A 20,417-nucleotide genomic window follows, 5' to 3' on the forward strand; every position below is an offset into this window, starting at 1 on the left:
TTCTTTTTCATTTCCTGAATCCAAAAATATATAGATATCTCATGTTTACTGCATAAATGCTTACTGCTCAAACTTAAAAAAAAAAAAATTCCCATGTTCACAAGCTTTGCTTTTTTTAATAACTAGCAGTTAAACCCGGCTTCGCCCGGGTGCACATCTGCGGCACCTAGGGAGTGTACGTGCACACTATCTTGTTCCTGCCTCTTGCCATCTCAGAGGTATGGCGACCACAGACAAAAAAGAGTTATCTCCCTTACCTTCTAGAAATTTCCGGAACTGTCCAGTTAATTTTTCATTCTTCATTTCTTCCCCTCATAGGAGCAATTATAGCGAGTCTCTAATATCACTGGCATGATGTGCTTGCTAGAGGTGAACAGTAGGCACTGAACTGGTCTTGCACCATATAGGCTGTATTCAATAAATGGGAGGTCCATAATCTGAGAAAGGAAACAATGAATCAAGAAACTAAAACCCAGGTGCACATCTGCGGCACCTAGGGAGTGTACGTGCACACTATCTTGTTCCTGCCTCTTGCCATCTCAGAGGTATGGCGACCACAGACAAAAAAGAGTTATCTCCCTTACCTTCTAGAAATTTCCGGAACTGTCCAGTTAATTTTTCATTCTTCATTTCTTCCCCTCATAGGAGCAATAGCAAGTCTCTAATATCACTGGCATGATGTGCTTGCTACAGGTGAACAGTTATCTCCCTTACCTTCTAGAAATTTCCGGAACTGTCCAGTTAATTTTTCATTCTTCATTTCTTCCCCTCATAGGAGCAATAGCAAGTCTCCAATATCACTGGCATGATGTGCTTGCTACAGGTGAACAGTAGGCACTGAACTGGTCTTGCACCATATAGGCTGTATTCAATAAATGAGAGGTCCATAATCTGAGAAAGGAAACAATGAATCAAGAAACTAAAACCCAGGTGCACATCTGCGGCACTATCTTGTTCCTGCCTCTTGCCATCTCAGAGGTATGGCGACCACAGACAAAAAAGAGTTATCTCCCTTACCTTCTAGAAATTTCCGGAACTGTCCAGTTAATTTTTCATTCTTCATTTCTTCCCCTCATAGGAGCAATAGCGAGTCTCTAATATCACTGGCATGATGTGCTTGCTACAGGTGAACAGTTATCTCCCTTACCTTCTAGAAATTTCCGGAACTGTCCAGTTAATTTTTCATTCTTCATTTCTTCCCCTCATAGGAGCAATAGCGAGTCTCTAATATCACTGGCATGATGTGCTTGCGACAGGTGAACAGTAAGCACTGAACTGGTCTTGCACCATATAGGCTGTATTCAATAAATGGGAGGTCCATAATCTGAAAAAGGAAACAATGAATCAAGAAACTAAAACCCAGGTGCACATCTGCGCTAGCAGTCAGGCCCGGCTTCGCCCGGGTGTTTCTGATCTTCCCTCTCTCTCAGAAACTTCTAGAATCTTATTCCAATGAGAATAAGCAATAGATGAAAGTGTGAGCTCATACATTTGGATTAAAAGGCTGGGACTGACAGTGTGAAAGCATCACCATCAACACACTCTTTTTGCTGAAAAATAACTTTTTGACTTGAGTTATTTCCTTTTCTTAGGAAAATTCTAGATACTTGAAAACCAGGTCTAACATCGACTCTATATATTCTGTAAAGACTGATCAGGCGTGCCTGCATTAGAAGAGATACCTCCCTTCAATGTATACAAAGTAAGAGTTACCTCCCTTTGCTTCTAGAAATTTCCTGAACTGTCCGGTTAACTTTTTCTTCTTCATTTCTTCTCCTCATAGGAGCGATAGAGAGTCTGTAATATCACTGGCATTATGTGCTTGCTACATGTGAACACCAGGCACTGAACTGGCCTTGCACAGCAGGGGGTAGGGTTAGTGTGTGTGTGTGTGGGGGGGGGGGGGGGGGGGGCGCGGGATGATAGCGGGCGGGGGGTAACCCTTGAGAATTACACGGTATACTGGTTTGATGAGAGTTACCTCCCTTCCGTGTGTGACAAAGCATGACTTACCTCCCTTGCACTATGTAGACTGTATTGATAGATGGGGAGGGTCATTATCCGAGGAAGGAAACAATGTCTGGAGAAACTAAAACCCAGGTGCACATCTGCGGCACCTAGGGAGTGTACGTGCACACTATCTTGTTCCTGCCTCTTGCCATCTCAGAGGTATGGCGACCACAGACACACACACACACACACACACAGACAGACACTCTCTTTTATTATATGTATAGATTAAGATATTCTCACAAGCTGCATTTTAGGGGGATATATATGATCAAGAAGAAACTTAAGTTTTTCAGAATTAAACCACACTTGATTTGCACTCATTAAATTCAGAAATGAAAGGCATTCAGGTCATCATACCCAGAGATTACTGCCAGTCTCACCTGCATGCGTCCGTGGAAAGCCAAAGATCCTGCAACCGGGGAAGACGTTGAAATCCGGGGTCTCCTGCCATGCCAGCCTGCTGGAAACAAAAACATCACCCTGAATGTAAGGCCTAAAAAAAAAATAGGTGTGGTTACGGTAACCCAACCTACCCTATTTTTAGGGGCCGACCCTATAACTTTTTATTACATTTGTAAACAAAATAATTAAAAAAAACCCGAGTGCAGAAAACGAAATGAAAGCGAAAGCGCTCGAGTCGCACACTTATTTCCCTGTCAAGTAGGTTTAATTTGTACACATTAGAAAAAAAATTTAAAAAAAAAAAAAGTGATTGCCTACCTTCCAACCCTATTTTTTTTGGCTATGTTACCTTAACCACACCTTTTTTTTTTTTGTTTGGCCTAAGCAATAACAGCAACCACACACACGATTGATAAGTATTAACAAAACTATGATTATACGTCAAATCATGATAATAAATAAAATTATTTCTTTTTCTTGTCGTTCGCTGCATTTTGCGAAAATTATTTAATTATTTGGTCTGGTTCTGGTTCTGGTATAGTACGTCGCAGGAGCCAAGTTGGCTATATTGTGTGTGTGTTAGAGCAATTCCCCAGGCTGGCATTAAAGAGTTGAGGCCAATCTAAGCATGCCTTAGTCTGACTAGGTATCAGGAATCTAGTGGCAGTATTTTAGGTGATGCAGGAGTCGAGGTTACAGAAAATGTAGTTAACCTGTGGGCCCGTAACCCTAGTTCCATTTTAATCATGGCAATTTCCTCTGCTCTGCGCATGATCGCATATATAACTACCAAGATCTGAGAAAAACAATTCTCTGATTGAGTTAAACAACTTTTTTTTTTTTAAAGTTTAAAGCTTACATTGAAGTCTTTGGTACCTCTTACTTTTGACTGGGAGCATTTCCCCTTTTGACTTACAAACTGACAGTTAAGTTTGACTTTTTCAGATTAAAAGGTTTGAACCAGTGCCAGCACACAACAACAACAATAAATGCAGCAACGTCTGGAAAGCCTTAAAATTTGTGAACAAAGTAAAAGTTGTTTGCAATTTCTTTCTTCTGACAAAGCCTAGGCCCTATGGCTTTTGGCAATTCAGAAAGTTACTCACAGTGGCGACTTTCACTTTCAGTTCATTTAAGAGTTATATCCCTTGCGCGACTGAAAACAGAATTCTTGTACAATAATATGCACTGACAGCAACGGACAGTCAAATTAAGTCAAATGGCTATCTTCTTAAATTGCCCTCCAATTTGTTAACATTGCCGGCTAACTTTATCATTTGACGTAAAACTACCAAGGTTAGGCCTGCAGTTAGACTTGAACTTACCGTGCTTTGGGATGACGTGACGAGCCAGTCATAGAATACTGGCACTGATCATGTCCGTCGCCGGTGTCGTCACAGCAAAGAATACGGCTCGGGGCGCCTTGTCACATCAGTCAGACGTTGTTGTCGTCGGTTACGGCACATCGATCACCACCGGCCATCACAATAGTTGATCCAAGTTTGTCCCCGCAAAAGTCACTCGAGTCTCTCGGCACTAGTCACTGACTCAAAACAGAATCGTCTCAGCACCCCGATAGAACGAAGTTGGTCCATGCCGCGGAAAGCCATTTTAAATATACACACAGCTGGCTATTAGACTGATTTAACAGACATTTTTGAATAGTTTCCGAAATTCCACTTGAATGAAAGATCTCTCGTCAGTCGTGGTAAACTTGAGAATCCTAGTCGCCGCCATGATACCGTGAGTAGTGTTGATCATCCGATGATCGGAAAAAATCATCACCCGCCTTTTCCCCAGGCAAATATGATTGGTCGAGACCACACAATTTGGGTCACGGGTTGTGAACACTTTAGAAATGTACCCTGCAGCCTCAGAATGTTCCCGCAAATCTGAGGTCACTGCTGAGTTGACGGCCAATGACAATATCGCTTACAGCCTACTGTTTGGGGGGACACACGTACGAGGCAGACACACGAGGACATGCACTCACACGAAGGGATCTAGTGATTACACAGTACACGGCGTTTGTAACGTGCAAACTGGCGATGGTCACTGACTGTGACACACAAATGGGTCATTGGTGTAAACTGATGTGCTGTCCGCGCGCTTCAAGTTAGATGCGGCGAGCATATAAAAAAAAATTGTTCGGCAATGAAACTCAGCGGGCAATGAAAGTGTGTGTGTGTGTGTGTGTGTGTGTGCAATGTGTGTGTGTGTGTGTGTGTGCAGTGTGTGCGGCACGGTGTGTGTGTGTGTGTGTGTGTGCGGTGTGTGTGTGTGCGTGTGTGTGTGTGCCGGTGTGTATGCGGTGTGTGTGTGTGTCAATACAGGACAGAAAAGAAGATCAAGCATAGAATTCCACAGTAGCAAGTATGGAAAATACCCAAGTTTAGCTTTATATGCAACATGTGACCACATCGTTGAACACCTGCATTGAAGCTTAAATATCATTCGGACAAGCACTTCGATAATAATAATGTGAAGAGACAACTTAAAAACTGACAAACAATTAAGTTCATTTTTTAAATAAAGACAAGCCAATCTAATAATATTAGTATTTGCTTCCTTTAAACAGACTTGACAAATTTATGAAAAAAACAAATGTTTGAACTGCAGCAGCAGCAGGCTTCAACTGCAGCTGGCTTGAGTTACAAATCCCACACTTGTACTGTTAGTGTTTGCACAATATGGCATAACAAAACCTGATACAGTTTTGGACTGTATTTTAATGCAAAACCAATTTGTTGGTTTACAAATGCAGATTAAATCAAGCGAAACCCCATCTGAAAAAGTGTTTTAAAGTATTTGTCCTACATAATATACGAAGCGGATACAAATATTTAATACAGCGATGCTGGTGGTGTGTGAGTGTGTAAGTGTGTATGTGTAATTGTGTGTGATTGTTTGTGTGGTGTGTATTTGTGGGTGTGGTGTGTGTGGTTTGTGTGTTTGTGTGTGTACGTGCGTGTGTGCGTGCGTGCACGCAGTGAACTGATGTATGTGTGTGTGTGTGTGCGTGCGTGTGTGTGTGAGAGAGAGTGTGTGTGTATGTGTGTGTCAGTGTGTGTGTGTGTGTGAGGACGGTGTGTGTATATGTGTGTGTGTGTGTGGGTGTGAGAGTGTGTGTGTGTGTGTGTGTGTGTGTGTGTGGTTTGTTGTGGAGAGGACACAAATCTGTTCAAGTTTGATGTGGGAGACTCGTTTAACTTTCAATCAACATCTAGTTCTTCGATCATGGGCTGAAACTCCCACAGCCTGTACGCGTTTGACCGTTTACCCCACGATTTAGGCAGCCATACGCCTTTGTTCTGGGCTCCCACGTTATGTATTTTCGTGTTTCCATAAGCAACCGAACTCTGACATGGATCACAGGATCTTTTCCGTGCGCACTTGGTTTTGTGCTTGCGTGTACACACGAAGGGGGATAAGGCACTGGTAGATCTGCACATCAGTTGATCTGGGAGATCGGAAAAATCTCCACCCTTAACCTACCAGGCGCGGCCGGGATTCGAACCCACGACCTTGTTAATTGCCAAAAACTACAGTTCAGTTTGTGATGTGGAAAGTTAGCACCACTCACAAAGAATACAATGTTCTTTGAAATCGGCGTTTGAACCCCCCCCCCCCCCCCCCCCCCCCCCAGAGCGAGTCCATGCACCCATGCCTTATTTTGGAAGCCCCTCTCTCTCATACAATGGGTCTGGCCCTGAAATTGTAAACGCTTTGTCTGGTTATTATGTGCACATTTTCAATTCTCGAAAAATAGAGTGAGCGAGCTGATACAGCGCATGCCCCAGTATTCTGGTAGTACCCAAGGCAATTTTCTTGGACAGCGTTTTTTTAAAACTCTTTCTACCATCAGAAAAAAGGACAGATGTTCTTTTTCCTTGCACTATTTGTGCACTGCACGCTCTCAGTGAAATGTATGCTGTGGTCTTATCTCTTTTGAAATTGTGTAGTAAAAATCTCACTCAAATCTCTAATCAGCACAAAACCAAACCAGCCCATTTCTATTCTGTACTCTATAGTCTAATGTGTGTAGCTCTTATTTTATAGAGGTATTTTTATTGGAACGCTTACTCTCTATCATCATAGAGTATTGGTCCCAGTTATCATGTGCAGACCAGCAGTTTTGTTCTTAACTGTTGTTGCCGTCGTCATCGTCGTCGCGTCTGTTGTCGGCGCTGTTAAACCTGTCGTCATTCCGCCAACGAGAAATGCGACGACAGAAGCAGCGCTTATCATTGTACCAGCTGGCAAAATCAGTGGACTGGCGTATAAACCGCTAGGTATGAAAACCGTTTTTGGCTCACGTAAGTGTAGCCTATGCGATGATAAACTTTGTCTGTCTGTGCGTGCGTATGTATGTATGTATGTGTGTATGTCTGTGGTAGAAACTTTAACATTTCCGAGTCTATGGATTACGTCAGTCTCGGTCAAAAGTGTTCGACGTGTGTGATAGAAACTATTTGAAGACGTCACATTATGACGTAAGAGGGTTAGACGTCACGCAAAGGAATTACTGAAAGTCTCGGTCATTGTTATTGTGAGCGGGCCGAGACTTCTTGGCAGATCCAGGGTCTCGCTTTCTTGCATAGTTTCACCTATGCTTACTGTGTGTGTGTGTGAGTGTGTGTGTGGTGTGTGTGTGTGTGCATAAGTGTAAGTGTGTGCGTGTATGTGTGTTTGTGTGTGTGTATGTGTGACGTAGTGATTGAGTTTGTGTTACTGTTTGTCGATTTCTTACGTGAGCCTTGAAGGCTTCGCCTCTTGTTCTGTGTGGTTGTACAGTCTTCTCGGTAGAACGTCTGGTGTCTGTGTGCTTGACGATAGTCTGGATCTGTCTGTGTGTCTGTCTGTCTGTCTGTCTGTCTGTCTCTCTCAGTCAGTCTCTCTCTCTCTCTCTCTCTCTCTCTCTCTCACACACACACATGTAAACGCACGCGCACACACACACACACACACACACAAATACCTCCCCCCCATCACACTCTGTCCCTCTTTCTCACTCTTATTACTCTTTACCCCATCCCCCCACCCCCCTACCACCTGCTCCCCCTCGACAGTGTTGACCAATTATTCTCTAAGTGTTATGTGTGTTTCTGTTACACGACACTTGAGATTGACGAAGTTATCAAATGTCGTATAGTTGTGTTCTTTTATTCTACGTGGCCCGTCTTCACAGCAGCAGACAAAAACTCGTCAAATTGAGTTCGAGGATTTATTTAGCATTCCATACATACAACTGCACATCGTAGCAGAACTCAAAGTAGAAGCCTTTTAACATACAAATCGCGCTGGCCTATATAGTAAATACTCAATCTTGAGAATATTCCAGACCGAACATGATACAACTAAAATTAGATGAACTGTCCATGGACTAGAATAGTGACTCGTTTCTGTCCACAGCCAAAGATTTTATCACACAAAAATATGACAGCTAAGACCGTATTTGTTACATTTTAGCAGTGTTGACCCCGAGTTTCTACTGCAAACAAAAATAATAGCAACATTTCAAAGTATGTGCGAGTCCCCTGATATGGACCACCTTCAACAAATCGAAGAAAATAAAAGCTAAAGGCTATTTTCATTAATTCAATAAAAAGCTTGCTGGACATAACCTATAACTAGCCCTCGAGATTTAAAAAAAATATAACAAAAAGTCTTCTTTTCGTGGAAGTTGATAATTTCACTTATTTTCACTCTGTTTTTGATAAGCTTCTTTAGTTTCCCTGTGTGCTTCAAGTAATGCTCTCATCATCCCGAAACAGATAAATCTAAAACATATTTTAATTAGTCTGACTTGTACACTAAGTTGTATCATGTTATTTTGAAGTACAGGGGGCTTTTTACAGTGATTCGTGAAAGCCCAGGCTCCTAATATGGACCATTTGTGATTTTTTTTCTGTATTTAATTTTGGCTGAATATCTATCAAAGCGATTTCACTCTGATTAGGCCTCACGGTTAACCAAAGAGAGAAGGCACGCCGTAGACGGTGGCTGCATGGGGAATTGCCTCCGCACTAACTTACACTGCTGAAGAGCAACACGCAGGGTGAGTTTCTGCACAAAATCGTCTCTGTTTTCTCCAAAATGACATATCATCACAATACTGGCGTTTGTACTTCGACCTAAGGTGTTATAGCATCCCATCATCGATTTTCTTCTTTTCTTCGATGCATTTGTTAACGTTGAGCTTCGATTATTTATGCTTTTCTTGCAAAGTTTGCTTAAATTCTGACTTCCCACAGTTATTACGGAAAATCAAGGTTATCAATCAAACTGCAGTCTATTGGAATATCATTATTGTTTATTAGTTGACATGTGGTCCAAGTTGTGTCATCCAAAGTCACGCGGTTGGAGCGTAATTCTTGAATCTGTACCACGACTGATCGATTTTGCGGCTGCCCACCTACGCAAAGGGTGGCTGCATGCCAATGCACTATTTGCGCAAATGATACTGTGAACAGCGCATCCAGTAATAACTAATATAATAATATAATAGTTAATATTATGCTTGTATTTAAAGGACCATAACAGGCTATTTTTAAGGTCAGATAAAGCAGTTGGGGTTGATTTAATGATATAGGTAAGCATCTACAGATGCAAAAACCGATCAGTAAATCTCAGGTTTTGTGTTGCATCACTCTAATTTTACACAAAATGCATGCTCAAAAAGCGACCAAATTCGTCTGCTACGCGAGACTTCAAATTCCCCGCGGCGGCAAGCCCTTGGCTGTGACGTCACAAGGGGGAGCCAGAAGCGAAAGTAGCAACGCTCGGTGTGCGTCTTTGCTGCAGCTGTGGATGCGCGCGTGCTCCCGACATCATGCCGAGAGAGTGTGCTGCTGCCGAATGTTCGGAGTTGCAAAAAAAAAAGACTCAGGCTTGAGTTTTTATTTGTTTCTATCCGACTGGGTAACAACTACAACGACGACAATAACACTGACAACAACTCGAAAACCAAGAACAACTACAATGTCAACAACAACAGCTTTACACTGATAAACTGCAGGTGGAACACGATTGATTTGACACGTTACAACCTTGATTTCATCTACGACGACGACAACAACAACATCAACTTAAATTCGAGAACATAATTATACGTCTTAAACAACATAGCCAACAACAAATCCGATAGAACTTCAACTACAATCACAACAGTGATCATGGGCTGCCTAATCTATTTGTTGAGTCTGGCAGACATTTTACTTCCACCCTTGAGAGAGAACGTTTTTTCCTCGTACATTTTGTGCCTCAAACCTGACTAAGAGGATACAATTCTACAATAATCCCCGATTATCAACCCAAATAGGTGGGACACTTCCGTCTCAACTCGGACGCCGCTGTAAGAACGATCTCTAGTAACAGACGCTGATAACAATACAGCTATCTGCTCGCTCCTAAGCCACTCCCCCAGCCTGTATGTCTACACACTGGCACCAATTAAACCTCCAACTGAGCTGTTAACCCGTGGTTTGTAAAAATGTAAAAATATTGTACAAATTACGTCGAACCTAAATCCGCGATTTGTAAAAAAAAAAAATAATAATAATAAAAAAAATGTCTCCATTCAGCCTATTGTCCCATCGCTGGGAAATTCGGATCGCTTCCTCCCAGTGGAAAGCTAGCAGCAACAGAGTCGCGCTACCCCAAAGTCAAGGGATCCATTAGATTTGTTTTTCTTTCTTTTTCCATTTCGTTATTTTCCTTCATCGCTGGCGAATTCGGATCACTTCCTCCCAGTGAAAAGTTAGCAGCAACAGAGTCGCGCTTGTGGTCCAAGTTGTGGAAATTTCCAAGTTGTGGAAATTTCCAAGTTGTGGAATGTGTCCAAGTTGTGGTATGTGTCCAATATGTGCAATGTTGTGGTATATGTCCAAGATGTGGAATGTGTTCAAGATGTGGTATGTGTCCAAGTTGTGGTATGTGTCCAAGATGTGGAATGTGTTCAAGATGTGGTATGTGTCCAAGATGTGGAATGTGTCCAAGATGTGAAATGTGTCCAAGATGTGGTATGTGTCCAAGTTGTGGTATGTGTCCAAGATGTGGTAATGTGTCCAAGTTATGGTATGTGTCCAATATGTGGTATGTGTCTAAGTTGTGGTATGTGTCCAAGTTGTGGTATGTGTCAAGATGTGGTATGTGTCCAAGATGTGGTATGTGTCCAAGATGTGGAATGTGTCCAAGTTGTGGTATGTGTTTAAGTAGTGGTATGTGTCCAAGATGTGGTATGTGTCCAAAATGTGGTATGTGTCCAATTTGTGGTATGTGTCCAAGCTATGGTAATGTGTCCAAGTTATGGTATGTGTCTAAGTTGTGGTATGCGTATAAGATGTGGTCTGTGTCCAAGTTGTGGTATGTGTCCAAGATGTGGTATGTGTCCAAGTTGTGGTATGTGACCAAGTTGTGGTATGTGTCAAAGACGTGGTAATATCGTCATGTGTCCAAGTTTTGGTATGTGTCCAAGTTGTGGAATGTGATGGGACAATAAGGAAATGGAGAAACACAATCTAATAGATTCACTGACTTTCGGGTAGCGCGACTCTGTTGTTTCTAGCTTTTCACTCGAAGGAAGCGACCCAATTTCCCAGCGATGGGACAATAAAGAAAAATCCCAAAGATCTCCCTTGACTTTGGGGTATCGCGACTCTGTTGCTGCTAGCTTTCCACTGGGAGGAAGTGATCTGAATGTCCCAGCGACGGGACAATCTAGTAATGATATGGAGAAAAAAACCAAAATCAACGGAGTCGCGCTACCCCAAAAGTCAAGGGATTTTGTTTTTGTGCCTTGACTTTTGGGATGACAAGAAGATATCGGGAACATTAACGTGATTTGTAACAAAAATGATTACAAATCACGGGGCGCGCAGACCCTTGATTTTAACTCCCAGGCTCAAAACTGTAAGGTTCAGCAGCAAAAGTTGCTTCTATGAATACGGCTTCTGACGTCATCGAAAATTTTACCCAGAATTCACCACTTCCGTACTCTCGCGGACGTTCGAGATACAATGGCCGCAAGATCGGAACGCAAAAACGCTTCGCTTCAGCCACGAAATTCGTCGGATTATGGCCTAAACGATTCCGAAATAAACTAAACCCTGTGAGGGAAGGTGAGAAAACAATTTCCTACAGCATGCATATGTCTGGTTAACCTAAGTCACGCCAAAACGCAAATAAACGCGTTTTTGACACCAAAAATAGCCTGTTGGGGTCCTTTAAAACCAATGTGTAAGAATGCTGCCAGGCTGAGTGTGTTTGATATCGATTGTTCTTTTCAGCAACTGTCTGCAACTGGCTGGAAAGATCACTCGCTATCATATCAGTGTATGACGTCACTTTTTTGACATATCAATCTAGTTTAGAAACCAGAAGTGACGTCATAAAATTGGAGATGACGTGATCATCAAAACCCAATAATTATGTGTTATGCTATATAATAGAGCTTTCTTTTGTGTACGTGGTAAATATGATTTCTCTAAAATATTGCAAATGGTTCGAAAAATTTAATTACTAAAGTGTTTTGGGTTATAACCTGGGTTAGGATTAGTAACCTGGGTTAGGTTTAGGTTTGATATGTGAAGATCCTTCGTTTCTTACGCATGATTTAGTGTCCAAAAATGTGCTCAGCACTGATGGTTATAACGGGTAAAAGTAGAGAGATAAAAAAAAGTGTCCAAAGTATGATAGACGAACAGACAAGCTGACAGACAGACAGACCAACGAACAGAGTGAGCTATGGACAAGTGACTAAAGTCAGCTGGAAAAACTAATCCATAATACCCACCTTGTCTTATGTTTACACAGGCAGGCAACAGTCACGAACAGAGCCCTAACTATAATATACCATTTTATTATTTGTAGTATTCGCATAGGTGGGCAGCCAGAAAGTGCGTAGGCATGCAGCCGTAAGCAAAGATACATTGCGTAGGTGGGCAGCCGCAAAATCGATCAGTCGTGGTACAGATTCAAGAATTACGCTCCAACCGCGTGACTTTGGATGACACAACTTGGACCACATGTCAACTAATAAACAATAATGATATTCCAATAGACTGCAGTTTGATTGATAACCTTGATTTTCCGTAATAACTGTGGGAAGTCAGAATTTAAGCAAACTTTGCAAGAAAAGCATAAATAATCGAAGCCCAACGTTAACAAATGCATCGAAGAAAAGAAAAAAATCGATGATGGGATGCTATAACACCTTAGGTCGAAGTACAAACGCCAGTAATGTGATGATATGTCATTTTGGAGAAAACAGAGACGATTTTGTTGTGCAGAAACTCACCCTGCGTGTGAAAGTTAGTGCGGAGGCAATTCCCCAATGCAGCCACCGTCTACGGCGTGGAAGGACTACCAAACACAAAATGAAACTTCTTCGCAAGAAAACAAGCTAGTTATTAGCATGAAACAAAAAGTGGTCCATATTAGGAGCCCTTCCCCTACATCAAAAGTGCCCACGCACATAATCCAAGCGAACGCCACGAACCCACGACTCAAAACAACGTGGTAAACAACTTGTTCTGACAGGACTAGAAAGTTCACCTGCATTCTCGTCCAAACATAAATATTGTGTTTACAAAATATAATATCGGTACTTTCCCACAAAATACAAGTTCAGCAACGGCAGCGTTTCCTGACAGTTTCTTATTCTTTCTTTGCGTGTGGCCATGCCATCCTCTAACCACTTCCTGCCCTCCCCTCCCCCCCTCCCCCTGTAATGTATTTATTTTCCTCCATAATTTAGTTGGATCTGTCTCCATCTCTCTTTATCACTTTTTATTTTGTTTTATTTTATTTGTTTCAATTTTTTTTTTGGGGGGGGGGGGGGGGGGGGGGTGTTCTCTAATTTCTCTTTTTACATTTAGTCAAGTTTTGACTAAATGTTTTAACATAGAGGGGGGAATCGAGACGAGGGTCGTGGTGTATGTGTGTGTGTGTATGTGTGTGCGTGCGTGCGTGCGTGTAGAGCGATTCAGACCAAACTACTGGACCGATCTTTATGAAATTTGACATGAGAGTTCCTGGGAATGATATCCCCAGACAGTTTTTTCTTTTTTGCGATAAATACCTTTGATGACGTCGTATCCGGCTTTTTGTAAAAGTTGAGGCGGCACTGTCACACCCTCATTTTTCCATCAAATTGATTGAAATTTTGGCCCAGCAATCTTCGACGAAGGCCGGACTTCGGTATTGCATTTCAGCTTGGTGGCTTAAAAATTAATTAATGACTTTGGTCATTAAAAATCGGAAAATTGTAAAAAAAAAAAAAAGATTTATAAAACGATCCAAATTTACGTTCATCTTATTCTTCATCATTCCCTGATTCCAAAAACATATAAATATGTTATATTTGGATTAAAAACAAGCTCTGAAAATTAAAAATATAAAAATTATGATCAATATTTTTGTTTTTTTGAAATCAATTTAAAAACACTTTCATCTTATTCCTTGTCGGTTCCTGATTCCAAAAACATATAGATATGATATGTTTGGATAAAAAACACGCTCACAAAGTTAAAACGAAAAGAGGTACAGTAAAGCGTGCTATGAAGCACAGCGCAACCGCTACCGCGCCAAACAGGCTCGTCACTTTCACTGCCTTTTGCACTAGCGGCGGACTACGTTCAGTTTCATTTTGTGAGTTCCACAGCTTGACTAAATGTAGTAATTTCGCCTTACGCGACTTGTTGGTTTTGCTTTTACTTTTGCTTTTTATATTTAGTCAAGTTTTGACTAAATATTTTAACATCGAGGGGGAATCGAAACGAGGGTCGTGGTGTATGTGCGTGTGTCTGTGTGTGTGTCTGTGTGTCTGTGTGTGTGTGTGTGTCTGTGTGTCTGTGTGTGTGTGTAGAGCGATTCAGACTAAACTACTGGACCGATCTTTATGAAATTTGACATGAGAGTTCCTGGGTATGAAATCCCCGAACGTTTTTTTCATTTTTTTCAATAAATGTCTTTGATGACGTCATATCCGGCTTTTCGTGAAAGTTGAGGCGGCACTGTCACGCCCTCATTTTTCAACCAAATTGGTTGAAATTTTGGTCAAGTAATCTTCGACGAAGCCCGGACTTCGGTATTGCATTTCAGCTTGATGGCTTAAAAATTAATTAATGACTTTGGTCATTAAAAATCTGAAAATTGTAAAAAAAAAATAAAAATTTATAAAACGATCCACATTTACGTTTATCTTATGTTCCATCATTTGCTGATTCCAAAAACATATACATATGTTATTTTCGGGTTACAAACAAGCTCTGAAAATTAAATATATAAAAATTATTATTAAAATCAAATTGTCCAAATCAATTTAAAAACACTTTCATCTTATTCCTTGTCGGTTCCTGATTCCAAAAACATATAGATATGATATGTTTGGATTAAAAACACGCTCAGAAAGTTAAAAACAAAGAGAGGTACAGAAAAGCGTGCTATCCTTCTTAGCGCAACTACTACCCCGCTCTTCTTGTCAATTTCACTGCCTTTGCCATGAGCGGTGGACTGACGATGCTACGAGTATACGGTCTTGCTGAAAAATGGCATTGCGTTCAGTTTCATTCTGTGAGTTCGACAGCTACTTGACTAAATATTGTATTTTCGCCTTACGCGACTTGTTTTAATTTTTTTAAAGATTTTTTTTGTCCTTCTTTGTTCAGCAACGACGATTCAGCATGTGTCGAGTGCCAAGCTGTGGATCGTTCTGCTGACGGACTGGCTGGCTGGGTTCCCCAACCCAGCTGAGCTGCCGATCGGTGTGTCCGATGCCACGAGCGCCCTCAAGAAGCAGGGCATGCTGTCTGATAACGTCTTCCTGGCAGGGCACAGCCTGGGTGGTCAGTCAAACTTTGGTCATTCTTGTTTTCTGATTCTTCGTGTACACTACATTGGGGTGTGCACGTTAAAGATGCCACGATTGACAAAAGGGTCTTTCCTGGCAAAATTGTATAGGCATAGATAAAAATGTCCACCAAAATACCCGTGTGACTTGGAATAATAGGCCGTGAAAAGTAGGATATGCGCCGAAATGGCTGCGATCTGCTGGCCGATGTGAATGCGTGATGTATTGTGTAAAAAAAATTCCATCTCACACGGCATAAATAAATCCCTGCGCCTTGAATATGTGCGCGATATAAATTGCATAAAATAAAAATTAAAAAAATTAAAAAAATAAATCCCTGCGCTTAGAACTGTACCCACGGAATACGCGCGATATAAGCCTCATATTGATTCTGGATTTGGGAACGTTAGCAGTGTACATGTATCTGTTTCGGATTTCAAGTAACAACTCCGTTTTACATGACCGCGTGACACGCGTATACAGTGGAACCCCCTTTTACGCCACCCGATTCAGGCTCCCAGGGGCGGATCAGTTGCTTTGTAAGGGGGGGGGTGCACTTTGAATCAAAAGTGAATGTGATGGGCGCGAAGCGCCCGAATTTGCTAGGGGGGTCCGGGGGCATGCCCCACCCAGAAAAAAATTTGGCTCAAAGAAGCAAAATGGTGCCATCTGGTGCCATTTGAACTTATAAATGGTCATAGAATCACCTTTCCCAATTTTTTTTTTTTTTTTTTTTTGCTGGAGGGGGTTGAACGTGCACCCTGTGCACCCCCCCTCGTCCGCCCCTGGCTCCCTCCTTTTTACATTTAGTCAAGTTTTGACTGAATGTTTTAACATAGAGGGGGAATCGAGACGAGGGTCGTGGTGTGTGTGTGTGTGTGTGTGTGTGTGTGTGTGTGTGTGTGTGTGTGTGTGTGTGTGTCTGTGTGTGTCTGTGTGTGTGTGTAGAGCGATCCAGAGAAAACTACTGGACCGATCTTCATGAAACTTTCATGGGAGTTCCTGAGTATGATATCCCCAGACGTTGTTTTCATTTTCATGTTTTCAAAGAAGCAAAATGGTGCCATCTGGTGCCATTTGAACTTATAAATGGTCATAGAATCACCTTTCCCAATTTTTTTTTTTTTTTTGCTGGAGGGGGGTGAACGTGCACCCTGTGCACCCCCCCCCCCCTCGTCCGCCCCTGGCTCCCTCCTTTTTACATTTAGTCAAGTTTACACTAAATGTTTTAACATAGAGGGGGAATCGAGACGAGGGTCGTGGTGTGTGTGTGTGTGTGTGTGTGTGTGTGTGTGTGTGTGTGTGTGTGTGTGTGTGTGTGTGTCTCTGTGTGTGTGTGTGTGTGTGTATAGAGCGATTCCGGGAAAACTACTGGACCGATCTTCATGTAACTTTACATGAGAGTTTCTGAGTATGATATCCCCACAAGTTTTTTTCATTTTTTTTTTATAAATGTCTTTGATGACGTCATATCCACCTTTTTGTGAAAGTTGAGCGGGCACTGTCACACCTTCATTTTTCAACCAAATTGATTGAAAATTTGGTCAAGCAATCTTCGACGAAGTCTGGAATATGGGGTTGCATCTCAGCTTGGAAGCTTAAAAATTAGTTAATTAGATTGCTAATTAAAGTTGTCATTAAAATCGAATTTTTAGAAGCAGATTAAAAAATGATTGCATTGTAATCCTCATTTTCTCATGGATTCACAAATATATAGATATGTCATGTTTTCTCTAAAAGTGTGCTCAGAATGAGGTTCAGTAAGTTCTACGCACGCCTCCTTCGCGGAGGCGAGCGTGATGCGTCTCGGTCTTCGGTATGGTTAGCCGAGACTATCTGAATGTTGTCTCGGCGATGACTAGTTTGTGGTGTTGATTTTGACTAAATGTTTTTATATCGCTTCACGCGACTCATTCATACTTCTTCTTCGTTTCATGTGTGTATTGTGGTAGAGACTATAGCTGTAATATGCTTAAAATGGCTGCCCTGCCTGCAGCTAAGGAGGCAGAAATGAAGCCCTGGGAACAGCCGTGCCCCCCCCCCCCTCCCTTATATCAAGCCTTGTTGCTGTCAGTAATGTGTGTTGACTTTCAGGTGAAAATGTGGCTCCCTATGGCACCAACCACGGCAAGAAGTGACTGAAGGGCGTACTGCTGTATGGAGCCTACATGCTGTCAACAATGTGTGTTGTCTTTCAGGTGAACATGTGAAAGGCGTACTGCTGTATGGAGCCTACATGCTGTCAACAATGTGTGTTGTCTTTCAGGTGAACATGTGAAAGGCGTACTGCTGTATAGAGCCTACATGCTGTCAACAATGTGTGTTGATTTTCAGGTGAAAATGTGAAGGTCGTACTGCTGTATGGAGCCTACATGCTGTCAGTAGTGTGTGTTGTCTTTCAGGTGAACATGTGAAGGTCGTACTGCTGTATGGAGCCTACATGCTGTCAACAATGTGTGTTGACTTTCAGGTGAAAATGTGAAAGGCGTACTGCTGTACCGAGCCTACATGCTGTCAGTAGTGTGTGTTGACTTTCAGGTGAAAATGTGGCTCCCTATGGTACTAAGCACGGCAAGAAGAGGCTGAAGGGCGTACTGCTGTACGGAGCCTACATGCTGTCAGTAGTGTGTGTTGACTTTCAGGTGAAAATGTGGCTCCCTATGGTACTAAGCACGGCAAGAAGAGGCTGAAGGGCGTACTGCTGTACCGAGCCTACATGCTGTCAGTAGTGTGTGTTGACTTTCAGGTGAAAATGTGGCTCCCTATGGTACTAAGCACGGCAAGAAGAGGCTGAAGGGCGTACTGCTGTACGGAGCCTACATGCTGTCAGTAGTGTGTGTTGACTTTCAGGTGAAAATGTGGCTCCCTATGGCACTAAGCACGGCAGTAAGAGGCTGAAGGGCGTACTGCTGTACGGAGCCTACATGCTGTCAGTAGTGTGTGTTGACTTTCAGGTGAAAATGTGGCTCCCTATGGTACTAAGCACGGCAAGAAGAGGCTGAAGGGCGTACTGCTGTACGGAGCCTACATGACCAGGCTGGACGTGCCGCTGACCGACTACCCTGTGCCCGTCATGCATCTGTCCGGAGACCTGGACGGTAGGGTCCGCATCACCAGGATAGCTGACACCTTCCAGTGAGTGTGTGTGTGTGTGTGTGTGTGTGTGTGTGTGTGTGTGTGTGTGTGTTTGTGTGTGTGGGTGCGTGTGTGTGTACGTGTGAGTATTTGTGTGTGTGTGTGTGTGTGTGTTTGTGTGTGTGTGTGTCGTGTGTGTGTGTGTGTGTGTGTGTGTGTGTGTGTGAGTATGTGTGTGTATGTGTGTGTGTGTTTACAGTCCTGCTAGAATAGATGACGTCATCTTAAAAGGCGAGAGATTACGACGCCACTTTTGGACTTTACCAATAAGCATAACTTTGGACTGTTTTGATTTTTGTAACTGTTTTTGAAAATATCCTTCGGGCACCCCCCCCCTCTCTCTCTCTCTTTCTCTCTCTCCTTTAGAAAATATCAGGAGCGCGCGCGCGTGGGGACATGTGTTTGTGTGTGTGTGTGTGTGTGTTTGTGTGTGTGTTCGGAAGGTGAAAGCAAACCGGGAAACCGGACGTATTTCAGTGCAATATTCGATTGTCATTTCTTCGACGCTTGTAGTGTAGTGTGTCTGCATCGGTGATTGACTGAATTGTTTATTACGCCTTGGCGTTCTTGCTTATTTTTCCAGAGAACTGCAGCAGAGTGTTTCCAAAAACCAAAGCGCAATGTACCGAACGCCAGTCGTTATCATGCGGGGGGTCAATCACGCACAGTTTGCATCCGGTCCCGTGCCGGCCAAAATGACCTTCTATGACCTCAAGGCGGAAGTGTCGTCAGCAACGGCATACCAGCTAATAGCCAATCAGACGGCAGCATTTATAACGACGTCGCTCGCAGTCCCGGGAGAAGATCTCACGAATGCAAAGAACATTCTGAACTCCTCCTATTCAGAGACAAACGCTATTTTTGAGGTGAGAAGATACGTTGTGTTCTATTGGACAACGCCCAACCAGCCGCTATTGTATATGTAGTAATTGGTTTATTTCAATCAATCAATCAATCAATCAATGAGGCTTATATCGCGCATATTCCGTGGGTACAGTTCTAGGCGCTCTGCAGTGATGCCGTGTGAGATGAAATTTTATACGGCCAGTAAATTGCAGCCATGTCGGCGCATATTTACCTTTCACGGCCTTATTCCAAGTCACACGGGTATGGTAGACAATTATTAACTGTGCCTAAGCAATTTTGCCAGGAAAGACCCTTTTGTCAATCGTGGGATCTTTAACGTGCACACCCAATGTAGTATACACGGGGGGTGGTTCGGACACCGAAGAGAGTGTATTTCGATATGTATAATTATTTGACTTGGAATGATGTGGGTTAAAACTTTGTAAAATGTATAAGTATATTTCGATGTGTATTATTATTTGGTTTGGAATTATGTACAGACTAATTTATTCATGTATGTTTTTGTGAGGTGCTAGGAACTGTTTTAGGATTGTGTGCCATGTAAATATCCTCATCAATATGCAGAGAGAGCTTACATGCAGAAAGAGCTTAAAGACACAGTGTAAGCTAGTATTGCTCGATTTGTTTGTAAAATAGCTCAAGCTTTTGTTGTCATATGTGAAGCCGTGTTACTTTCTTTGTAGGCGGAAAAGACAACGCATTCTAAATCCGACATAAACTGCTTGGTATATCGGTACGTATCTTGTTTCGGACAAATAGTTTTGCTCTGTTTTGTTACTGATTCGTGCGTTTCTTGTGTCCGAAACATTATTTCTATTGACATTGGCTCCTCGTTTATGCTCTTGCATAATCTAGGTGATATTTTCTGCAACAGCTGATTGATAAGAATGGTATATCGATAACAAAAAGTACGCAAACACGTGTTTACCAATGTATCCTACTTACGTGTGAAAGACACTCGTGAGATAATAATCGTTCAAATCACACGTGTGTATATCATGTAAATGAGGTCATGGGACGTCAAGCAAGTCTGGCAGGGACCTGTTTTTCCACTGCTTATGATGCAAAAGTCACCGAGACAAACGTCATTATAGAAAACAAATTGCGCTCGCTAAGTACCCTCGATTAATTTATAGAACTAACATGTCAC

General features: G+C 42.3%; 1 protein-coding gene across 1 annotated transcript in view; it reads left to right on the forward strand.

Moving 5' to 3' along the window:
• Positions 1-6,411: 6,411 nt before the first annotated feature.
• Positions 6,412-20,417, forward strand: part of LOC138970664 (uncharacterized) — a 37,097-nt gene continuing 23,091 nt past the window's right edge. Inside the window, exons 1-4 of the mRNA XM_070343133.1 lie at positions 6,412-6,707; positions 15,084-15,260; positions 18,220-18,400; positions 18,984-19,266. Of these exons, the coding sequence (XP_070199234.1) occupies positions 6,533-6,707; positions 15,084-15,260; positions 18,220-18,400; positions 18,984-19,266 (816 nt within the window). The 5' untranslated portion in view covers positions 6,412-6,532. The remainder of the gene's footprint in view (positions 6,708-15,083; positions 15,261-18,219; positions 18,401-18,983; positions 19,267-20,417) is intronic.

This window comes from Littorina saxatilis, linkage group LG7, assembly GCF_037325665.1.
Source record: "Littorina saxatilis isolate snail1 linkage group LG7, US_GU_Lsax_2.0, whole genome shotgun sequence".
In the NCBI taxonomy this organism is placed as follows: Eukaryota; Metazoa; Mollusca; class Gastropoda; order Littorinimorpha; family Littorinidae; genus Littorina; species Littorina saxatilis.